At 41.5% G+C, this 12,032-nt stretch overlaps 1 protein-coding gene across 3 annotated transcripts in view; it reads right to left on the bottom strand.

The window, feature by feature from the left end:
• The window catches only part of LPGAT1 (lysophosphatidylglycerol acyltransferase 1), a 254,068-nt gene that overhangs the window by 138,611 nt on the left and 103,425 nt on the right, over nt 1–12,032 (bottom strand). For all 3 annotated transcript variants that reach the window (XM_029593253.1, XM_029593256.1, XM_029593254.1), the window contains exon 4: nt 4,230–4,325. In XM_029593253.1, the coding sequence (XP_029449113.1) occupies nt 4,230–4,325 (96 nt within the window). The remainder of the gene's footprint in view (nt 1–4,229; nt 4,326–12,032) is intronic.

Genomic DNA, 12,032 nt, shown 5'->3' with positions numbered 1-12,032 from the left:
CACGGGCTGTCTCCGGCTGCGGGGGGAGAGGGTGAGTACCTTCACCGCCGCGGTTAAGGAAGTGCACCCGCTGCCTCTAGGCCGCGCCCGAACTCGTCTCGCTCAGGGGCCAAGTCCACGCCGGGACCGAGGCTGCCTCGAGGCCGCGCCCCGAACTCGTCTCACTCGGGGGCCAAGCCGCACCCGAGCCCTTCTCACTCGGGGGCTGGATCCCTGCCGCGAACCGGCCTCCGGACCAAGGCTCTTACCTCCGAGGGACCACGGAAGTCAGCTCGGGAAACTCAACTGGGTGAGTGACCGCCTGGTATCACCACAGGAGTGCGGGGCTCGTCTTCAGTACGTTTCTTCTATGAATTTAGTCGTTAGAATTTGGAAACACGCTCAGCGAGCGTGAGGTAGCTCCAAACTGCTTTGGAGACGGAAATTACTGAATTGCTGCACTTCCTGCGGGGGTATATGTACCCATGCTGACGTCAGATCCGTTTCCAACTGCTAGCACGAGCACACTATACCCACTTGTTTTGAGTCCATCTGCTACACGCTAGGAAATCAAAGTTTTAGAAACTCTGACTTAGGTTTTCCATATCAATGTTCCATCTGATGATGTCACCCATGTGTGAGGATTACCATCTTGCTTGTCCTCAGAGAAAAAGATAGAAACTTCAATATCCCCAATCCCTTAATCAATACTTGTCATAGGACTATAATCTTTCCCAATGAAGACCTAAATCCAAAACAGGGGAAAATGCTTCATTTAACAAGTACATTTTGAACCTCTTAGTAAACTTCAACAAATCTTTTTCTTGACTAAGCTGACGGAAGACTATTCTACAAAAGGGGCCCTACACATGAAAAGCCCTTTGAGCGAGCTAGCTGTAACCAGCATTCTTTCACCACCACATTGTCACATTGGTTAGCTACCAGCAAAGCTCAAAGCGGAGTACAGATTTTTAATGCTCTTTTTAAATATTCAGGACCATTAACCTCTAACATCCTAAAAATTAGCATTAAGAACTAATTTTACTCTAATGGCTGTTGGTAGCCAATTTGCTCTGTAAATACAACCTGAATACTGTTTTCCTACGATTTTCCTTGGCTAACCATTCCTGGCAAGTCTTTATCCAATAATCATTTACTATTATGAAGACTGGGCTTCCACGATGCTCCAGTCAGTCCCAGGAGAGGAAAAATGGTCTGCAGAGAAGAATCCTAATTCACAGAACAGAGTGGAGGTTGCTTCTATACCCTCAACAGCAAGAGATCAAAAGATTCTCCCAGCAAAACAATCAGGGAAGGCAGGTGTGAGGAATAAAAACCATGGTTTAGACCATGGTTCGCTCCGAAGCAAGCACAGCATGCTCTCCATAAAGTGACACTTGGATGGAAAAAATGTAATTGCCAAAGAACACAGAATGCCACATGATGCCTTCAGGTTAGACATCAAACAATAGAAAAGCATCACCTAAATCACATTAAATTTCATCTGCCATTTGGATGCCCAATTTTCCAGTCTCACAAGGTCTTCCTGCAATTTATCACAATCTGCTTGTGATTTAACTACTCTGAACAATTTTGTGTCATCTGCAAATTTGATTATCTCACTCGTCGTATTTCTTTCCAGATCATTTATAAATATATTAAAAAGTAAGGGTCCCAATACAGATCCCTGAGGCACTCCACTGTCCACTCCCTTCCACTGAGAAAATTGTCCATTTAATCCTACTCTCTGTTTCCTGTCTTTTAGCCAGTTTGCAATCCACGAAAGGACATCGCCACCTATCCCATGACTTTTTACTTTTCCTAGAAGCCTCTCATGAGGAACTTTGTCAAACGCCTTCTGAAAATCCAAGTATACTACATCTACCGGTTCACCTTTATCCACATGTTTATTAACTCCTTCAAAAAAGTGAAGCAGATTTGTGAGGCAAGACTTGCCTTGGGTACTTTGTTCCATTAAACCATGTCTTTCTATATGTTCTGTGATTTTGATGTTTAGAACACTTTCCACTATTTTTCCTGGCACTGAAGTCAGGCTAACCGGTTTATAGTTTCCTGGATCGCCCCTGGAGCCCTTTTTAAATATTGGGGTTACATTTGCTATCCTCCAGTCTTCAGGTACAATGGATGATTTTAATGATAGGTTACAAATTTTTACTAATAGGTCTGAAATTTCATTTTTTAGTTCCTTCAGAACTCTGGGGCATATACCATCCAGTCCAGATTGCTACTCCTCCTCTCTGGAGGAACAGATCTACATCAGGTTGCTAACTCCTCTCCTCTGGGGAAGCAGATCCATAACAGACTGCTACTCCTCCCCTCGAGAGGAGCTAATCGATAACAGATTGCTAGCTCCTCCCCTCTGGGGGAGCAGATCCATAACACTACCATCTCCATCAAATCAAATCCATCCTCCAGATCATACCATTTCCCCCTCCCATGACTCAATCTAGCCACCCCATCCTCCAAAAGTCCCTCTATTGTACATTAAAAATTGCCCATCCACCTCTCCAGTCCACATTAAAAGAAGCCTGTCCACTTCTTCACAGGCCTACCCCAGGCATCAGTTTGCTGCAGCGTACTTCTTCACAGAACTTAACCAATTTGTTCTCTACCGTAATACTTCTCTAACTCAACCCCATCCACAATGAAATATACATGAGATAAATTTCCATATACTGAGCCTCCAACATATGCAAATTTATCACATGCATATTCATTGTGTATATCCAAAAAAGCTGACTGGTTGTGGGATCCCAAGGATAGATTTGAGAACCACTGCTATAGACACAGTGTGAGCCGGCCACAGGAGAGCAGCAGCATATTCTTCTCTCAAGCTACGCAGCTCTTGCCTTTCCTGTGGCATATCAGTTATTAGCACTCACACTGACTGCCAGCAGACTGCAGGAGACGACAGGTGCAGAAGCACCTGAGAGAAGCTCTTCCCCTTTCCTGAACTCCTGTGGCTGGTTGTGCTATAATGGCAACACTGGGGAGTCGAATGCCAGGAGTGAATTTCCGATCGCCAGTGGGAAGCTGATGACCAGAAGTTTCATGCCATGCTATTTATTGCGTATTTATTGTGCAGTAATAGAAACAGCAAAGAGAGACATTTTTAAACAGTAAACAGAGATGACTTGCAAGCCTCACATAGTAAAAATTTGACTTTCATATTGCCTCTGTGGCTATCATCACTAGAAGCCCACTTTAATATCAAATACATCCAGCAAACCTGTGTCAGCAAAAGGGCCCCTATGATCGAAGAATCATCTAATGGACCTTACGGTGTGTGCCTGATATTCATCCCAAGCAATGGGATTCTTGTCTGGAGCAAGGGAAAAGCATTTACCTTTCCTACAGTAACAATATGAATAGTATAAAATGGTGTACTAGCAGTGGGCTAAGAGCGTATAGGGAAGAAATAGCTCAGAACATCGACAAATTCTGAAAATTCTCAGTCTCTAATAGACCAATAATCAACCATGAAATTTCACCCAACCCACTCGCCTAAAACATGGCAGAGACATGCAAGAAAAGTGGTAATGGGGCATTTCTTGACTTTATACATAGACTATTCTAGGCATCTAAAAAGAAAAAACCCAATCCCTATAAAGCTTGAGAAAATGGCAAAAGTTCTGCAATTACTTTTTTAATGAAAGAGAGAGAGAGAATGGAATTGAAATGTGCTAGTCCATAATGAGGAGAGCAAGGACTTAAAAGATTAACCACAACACACACCTTCAGCTTACTTTTCAGACTGCAAATAGGATTCTGCCTAGTTGATCAAAATTTAAGACCTGTAGTGCTGAAGACTTACATAATGAGAAAGCAACCATTACTTTTTTAACAGCTTAATAACTCATCAGTTTACTATTCATAGTCACAGCTTTGTAGCTTCTCCCTGACACAATTCAAACTAGCGTAATCATATATGGATCAGAATTCTAATTTATTTAGAAAATATAAGAGGTGGTTGTAGCATCCTATCATTACACATACAGTACAATAATTTTGTTTCAATTTAGTGTATTTGATTTAAAGGATTTGAAGGGGGTTTCCTGCATTCAAGTTCTAAAACAAATCTCAGTCAACATCATCTATCTGCCAAGTTTCATCGAACACATAATCACTCATTAGAAAATACACTTTTTTTTTCCCCATACCACATTTGGCACCAAGGACAGACTTAATGCATTTGCCTATAAACCATAGCACTGCTGTGTATTGCTTACCTGTCTTATAAAGAAGTCTCCATGGAATAGTGATACAATTCCAAAGTTTGTATATTTAAATATGTGATCCATCAGCCACATCATCTGACAGACAACCTGCAAAAGAAAAGGAGTTACTCTATATCGCATGCATGCTGAAAAGCAGGTTTCACACCACGGTCTTTAAATCCCTTCCTAAGTCAGGCAACCAGTTCATTTTTTTCTCTTAAGTAACTGGGGATCAGAGGAGGCGCTGATCAATCAAAATACTGTAGCTCACCAAGACAAGCAAAGTACTAATACAGGAAAAAAAAAATGGCTACAGAATTCAAGTTGGTCATGGATTGCATCACTCAAACTTGCCAGTTATAGATAAATCTTCAGGATTCCCTGGCACCCAAGAAAATACTATGCTAGTGATACTGTAATTTGGTTATGTATAGGAATATTGTAGGAAAAAAAAAAGAGAGATCCCAAGGTACTAAAACAAAAGCAAAAGTATAAAGAGCTTGTGACACCAATAAGCTTAAAAATTAAAAACGCAATTCAAAAACAATTTTTGTAAGGGACCCATGAAGATATCAGGACCATGAAGTATCCACACCTTCCCCGAATTGTAATTAATTGGGTCTTACAACCATCCAAAACCTTTTTTTCCCAAACAATTTCATATGCAGTTTTGGAAATGGTTTCACATAAAAAATGAGTGCATACTTCCCAAATCCAAAACATGCTACCTGACCCGGTGGATGTTTCAAAACAACTCTCTGCCTCAAGAATCTGACAAAAGCAATGTCGCCAAGCTACACGTCCAATCTCAGGTGACACGTTTTGGATTCAGGAGGCATACAATCATTTTATATGCAATCACTTAAAAAATTTCATGTGCAATGTCTAAAAAAAAAAAGAAAGAAAAAGGCTTTGGACTGTTGCAAGGCCCCATAATTTATTTATTTGTTTGATTTCTATCCTGCCTTTCAGGCACTTCAACGCAGATTACATTCTGGTACTAGAGGGATTTCCCTATCCCCAGAAGGCTTACAATCAGGAAAGGTATGGATACACCATGGCCCCAACATCTTTATGACTGTGCCTTACAAACCTTTTTTTTTAAGTGTTCAAGATTATTGGTACTAGATAATTTATACTTAGGAATTTAACATAATTTAGTAAAAGTAGGAAATGACAGCAGATCAAGACGTCATGTGATGCCCCAGGCAGAGGATACATACCTCATGAGGATCAGTAATAGACATGGTCATTGGGCACGGAGGCATTGGTGAAAACAGGACATGGTCATGACGGGGCGAAACAAAAAGGTATATGTATTTACGTCCTTAAGTCTCATCTCATACGTCTTCTGGTGCAGGCCCTGCACCATTTTGGTTGCCTCTCTCTAGACCACTTCTATCCTCTCCCTAATCTTTTTGAGATACGGTCTCCAGAACTCAACACAGAACGCCAGGTGACGCTTCACCAGAGATGTGCACAGGGGCATCATCACCTCCTTTTTCCTTCTAGTTATGCTTCTCTCTGTGCAGCCTGGCATCCCTCTGACCCTAGTCACATTCAGGCCGCTACAATACAGTGCGCTCCGATGGAGTGCACTGTTAGCCGGCATTTAGATGCGCATTTTTGACGCGCTAGCTTTACCCCTTATTCAGTAAGGGGTAATAGCGTGTCCAAAACGCACGTCCAACCCCCCCAAAACTAATAGCGCCCGCAACATGCAAATGCATGTTGTTGGCCTTATTAGGTATTCCTGAGCGATTCAGTAAGTAAAATGTGCAGCCAAGCCGCACATTTTACTTTCAGAAATTAGCGCCTACCCAAAGGTAGGCGCTAATTTCTCCGGGCACCGGGGAAACTGCTTTTCTGTGCACCCTCTGACTTAATATCATGGCGATATTAAGTCGGAGATCCTGAAAGTTTAAAAAAAGTAAAAAAACAAATAAATAAATAAATAAATAAATTTGAAATACGCCTGTGGCTTGAAAACCGGGTGCTCAATTTTGCCGGTGTCCGGTTTCCGAACCCGTGGCTGTCAGCGGGCTCGAGAACAGACGCCGGCAAAATTGAGCGTTGGCTGTCAAACTCGCTGACAGCTGCCGCTCCTGTCCAAAAAGAGGCGCTAGGGACGCGCTAGTGTCCCTAGCGCCTCTTTTTACCGCCGGGCCTAATGTAAATACATTTTTTTACTGTATCGCACGCACAGAAGAGCGGGCGCTCGCCCGCTCTCCCGCATTTTTTACTGTATCGGCCCGATTGCTAGCACTCCAAGGTCTCTTTTCCATTTAGTGCTTATCTGTCTCCCCCACCCCCTTCTCCTGAATCGCATACAGGACCTTTGAATTTCTGCACCCCAAACACAAGACACTGCAATTGAATCTTAAGTGACAAGCACAGGACCACTCCAAACTTTCTTGGATCATCTCTCATTCTCTCCATTCCCTCAGGGGCCTCCACTCTGTTGCAGATCTTAGTGTCATCTGCAAAAACACAAATCTTTCCTTCTTACCCCTGTGCAATATTGCTCACAAAGATCTTGAAAAGAACCGGCCCCAGAACTAATCCCTGAGGCACTTTGCTAATTAGCTTTTTCTCCTTCCATCTCACTACTCTCAGTCATCAGACAACCAATTTCTAATCCAGGCCATCACCTTCGGACTCATTCCCAGCTGCACATTTTATTCATGAGCCTCTTACGTGGGATAGTTATCAACAGCTTTTCTGAAATCCAAGTAAAACATATCTAGCACATGGCATTGAACTAATTCTCTAACTGTATGTTCAGGAAGGCAGCTTAGAAGAACTTTTACATTAAATAAATACAAATCACAAATAAATAATGTCAGTCATAATTTTACTGACAAATGCTATCCTAAACAGTAAATTTACATTAGCTGTCAACTTCTCTTCAAATTACTAGGCATATTATTATTTGACAGCGTCCCATATACAGTCAGTTCTACAATACATCCCAAATGCATACCAAGAATTTAATTACTTCAAGCTGTTTTAGATCATTCCTCAATTTGTGTATTCCATCAAGCATGTCCACGCTATCTTAGTGTCCTATACAAAAAAGCAAAAATATTTTCCTTCTAAACCCTCTGCAATATCATTTATAAAAATATTGAACAAAACCAGCCCCAGCACTGATCCCCAAGGCACTCCACCAATAACCACTCCTTTACTATCGTACTTGAATTTGGGTACTAGCCAGATACTTGCGACTTGGATTCACCACTGTTGGAAACAGGATACTGGGCTTGATGGATCCTTGGTCTGTCCCAGTATGGCTAGTCTTATATTCTTATGTTCTTTGCCTTTCACTCAACCAGCGTCAAGCTCAGTCAATCACCTTGGGGCGCATGCCAAGACTACTCCGTTTATTTATGAGCCTCCTGTGTGGGATAGTATCAAATGCTTTTATTAAACTGCAAATACATTATATTCAGTGCACACATCTGATCTAATTTTTGGATCATTCAAAGATATTCAATAGATTTGCTTGACATGAACTCACTATGATAAATCCTACTGCCTTGTACCTTGCAAAGGGATTCATGATATTCCACAATCCTTTCCTTTAGAAATGATTCCATTAATTTGCCCACAGACAAATGAAATGAAAAGTATTAGCCTAGAAAGTATCTTTGCGAAGGCAGTTATGTAGTTGGAGTATTAGTCCATGTCGCTGTCCTTTATATCCATCTATCAAGCAAGGAAATCCTCTAGCTACTAGAGATATGAATCGGAACCGGAATCTGATCGGTTCCGGTTCCGATTCAAATCTTAAAATTTTTATCGTCCGGCCCGATTGGGTTTTTGTTTATCGGCTGCGCTCGATCCGATAAACAAAAAACCCACCCCGACCCTTAAAAACCAACCCCTTAGCTTCCCCCACCCTCCCAACCCCCCAAAAAATGTTTTAAAATTACCTGGTGGTCCAGTGGGGGCGCGGGGAGCGATCTCCCGCTCTCAGGCCATCGACTGCGCTAATAAAAATGGTGCTGATGGCCCTTTGCCCTTACCATGTGACAGGGTATCTGTGCCATTGGCCGGCCCCTGTCACATGGTAGGAGCACTGGATGGCCGGCTCCATCTTTAAAAATGGCGCAGGCCATGGCCGGCCATCCAGTGCTCCTACCATGTGACAGGGGCCGGCCAATGGCATGGATACCCTGTAAGGGCAAAGGACCATCGGCGACATTTTTATTAGTGGCAGTCGATGGCCTGAGAGTGGGAGATCGCTCCCCGCGCCTCCACTGGACCACCAGGTAATTTTAAAACATTTTTGGGGGAGTCGGGAGGGTGGGGGAAGCTAAGGGGTCAATTTTTAAAGGGTTGGTGGGGTTTTTTTTTTAATCGGGCCATTGGCGCCATTTTTATTAGTGACATCAAAATGGCGCTGATAGCCCGAGAGCGGGAGATCAGTCCTGGGGCTTCCACTGGACCACCAGGTACTCGTAAAAAGTTTTGGGGGGGTTCGGGAAGGTAAGGGTTTCGTTTTAAAGGGTCGGGGTGGGTTTAGGGGTTGTTTTGGTGTGCCGGTTTTCCCGCCCTCCCCCCAAATCCACGATTTTTCACGATAAATCGGGGGAATTTCTATTGTATCGTGCACTCTAACGATTTTTGACGATTTAAAAAATATCGGACGATTTTTTAAATCGTCAAAAAACGATTCACATCCCTACTAGCTACCATTCAAAAGTGAGCACTACTCTGCAAACTGAAAGCATGCCAATTAGCAAACAAATATCATTTCCTAACGCAAGCTATACAGGAAGAACATATGACTCTGGCTTGAATCTGTTGACAAATCATTTAGAATTTTACTAGGAAACTATTTGAATAGAAGAACCATTAGTCTAAAAACAGCCATTTTTGACTTCTTGGTAAAGAGAAGTGAAAGCACTTACTTATAGTACATGGCAAAAAGCAGCAAGTCAGTCTCTTACATGCACTTCCCATCTTCTTGAATGAGAACATCTCAAGTACAAACAAACAGCAATCCCAACTTGAATTTACATAATGAAAATTATTCCAGCTTTTTGCGCTAATTATTAAAATGTAGGCCAGCTGCTCAGCACATGGATCACTGTGTATGTCAAACCATAAGAAATTCAAACACATGCCCTAGTTGAGTCTTCAAAGCATCAATGTGCTCAATTCTTGACATAATTTGCCTCTTACACCCGTATTAATAGTCACCTTTGAGTTTTCATACACTTTTGTTAAAATTTGCAGCTGGTACAGCTCCAAAAATCTCCTCTCTTAAAAGTCAGTGTAATCCACCTTGAGACCATGTTGGAAAAAGCAGAATATCAAGTGTTTCTAAATAAATCTGACGGTCCATGCCACATTCGTGCTGATTATGCACTAGTGTGGTGCTTGTGTGAGGCTCCAATAGGTTAAACTAATCAAGAGCTCTCCTGTGCTGATCTTCATCACTGGGGAGGGGGCAGGAAAGAGAGCGGAACACGGAGGGCAGTGACTTAAATAGGAAGAATTTTCAAAACTAAAAATCAGAATAGAAATGAGATTGCACATTTTGGTGTAATTAGCATCCAAAAAGTAGCTTAATGTGTGTCATTTTTTTTTTTTTTTTTACTAGTACCACTTATTTAAAATGTCCTTTTATTTTACATTTGACATCACAATTAACTGGAGTCTGTTTTTCTTAAACCACATGCAAATGTAAACAAATTAAGTAAGTCACTTTAAACAAAGCAAACAATGAATATAATCATAATTCCTGCTCATACTGGCATGGGAAATTCCATCAAAAGTCACAAGGGAGGTATTAATTTATGTTCAGTGTTTTCACTGCTAATAATTTCCTTCTATTCTGAATGGAAATGTAATGCACATACCTTCTGCTTTTAATGGTGTTCAGCTATCTCACATCAGAAATCCCTGTTAACTAACCATCTTCATTCTGTATTTAGGGAAATCTATTTATTAAAGTAATTGTAAACTTATCACCAATGCTGTACTGAAATTAGCCACTAATTTCTTTCTCTCCTGTATGTTTTTCTTAAACTACCATACCTCACTCTATGATATCCGAACTAGGGTTGTTTTTTTGTTTTGTTTTACAGTTAACATTAGGTTCTTTATTTCATGGAGGAGGAGGGACTGGTGATGAGGGGTTTAAAAGTAATTGGTGAGGTTTGTGTCTTATATTGCTCATCATTTAAGCCTTCCTGCCTTAACTTTTCTGTATTTAGTAGTTTTGAGGGGAGTGGTTTTGATGGGGTGTTTGAAAACTTAATATAATTATGTTATACGATTTCTATGTTATCCTGACCTTTCCCTAGTAAGAGAGGGGCATAAGTGTTCAGTGGTAGTCAAGAATATTGTTTTTAAATATTATATATTTACATTATGCTGAATGGATTTTAGCATATTTATTGATTTTATTTTATGCATTGTATTTCTGAAATGTATTTTTAAATGCCGTTGTAAGCCACTCTAGGTGAACTGTTGGTTCGACAGGGTGGGGTATAAATATGATAGAACATAGGTGTCAATATCTTACAGGGATGTATGAAATGATAGGATGGTCAAGGCCAGCAAAACAAAACAAAAGGTTTAGTCTGGAAAAAGAGGAGTTGAGTAAAAAAGATACAGATATGCCTTGCACTGCTGGTGGAGTTAACGGATTCAGGTTCCCCCTAACTTACAGGAAGCCAGTAATGATGGCATTATAAATTTTCACTTGTTGCATCGTTCTCCACTGAGCAAGACAATGTCTTTCTGAAAAGCCAGGCCCCCGCATCGCTCCCCACCCCTATTCACACCTCCACGAAAAGCCGATATTAGAGCTCAGTTAAATGGTAGAACCTCTCACGCCAGACAACTGAATTTTCATGTATTTGCAAACTGAGCAAAACAGAAAGCGTCACCTGTTGCAAAAGTATTGCAGCAGACATTCTTTTCATTTGTGAAATTAGAGGGGTTTTTTTCACTCTGCAAGTACAACCACAGAGAATACACTTCGATATGCCAAACCAGTTTTATTACAAATGTCAAAGCATAGGCATCAACAGTGAGTCCCAATAAGGGATCAATACATGTCCTCCCACACAGGTAACATCATCCGATGGAGCCCGGGATGAAAAATTTATGTCAAAGTTTCTATGCCTCACTGAGCATGCCCACGCATGCATTATTACCACATGTTCACATGAGATCCCTTTAGGACTTATATTTTAGCAATGAAGACAATTTTGAGAAGTCAACTCCACGGGTAAGTGGGTGGATTTCATGGGGTGAGCCATTAACACTGCCATGGCTTGGACAGTGAACCTGTGCATGTCCCACCAAATTGAGTCTTGTTTGTGCATATCAGAAGTAGATACAATATGCTATCAAATTAAATATAGTCTGTTTGGCCACAGCAATCTTTTGCTTAGGTCAAAGGAAATAAAAAGTTGGGTGGAATTTCTATGAGGTTCAGTCCGCTCCAGGTAGAAGGCCAAAGCTCTCCTGCAGTCCAAACTGTGCAGGGTTTGTTCACCTTTGTGGACATGGGGCTTGGGAAAAATGTTAGAAGAGTGATTGACTGTTTAAGATGGAATTCTGACACCACTCTGTCATAATAAAAGATAAGGTGGACAAGATACTAGAGCCTGGAGCTCACTGACCCTGTGTGTTGAAGTGACTGCCACCAAAATAAGACCTTCCAGGCTCAAAGGGAGTTTTCATCAGCTGGAACAAAACAACATTGAGGTCCCAAGACACCGCAGGAGGCTTTATAATGAAGACGGCCCCGCATAAACCGGATAATTAAAGGCTGCACAGAGATGGGTTTAC

This window comes from Rhinatrema bivittatum, chromosome 3 (assembly GCF_901001135.1).
Source record: "Rhinatrema bivittatum chromosome 3, aRhiBiv1.1, whole genome shotgun sequence".
NCBI classification, from domain to species: Eukaryota; Metazoa; Chordata; class Amphibia; order Gymnophiona; family Rhinatrematidae; genus Rhinatrema; species Rhinatrema bivittatum.
Note: the sequence above shows the minus strand (reverse complement) of the source record. Positions and strands in the feature narration are given on the sequence as shown.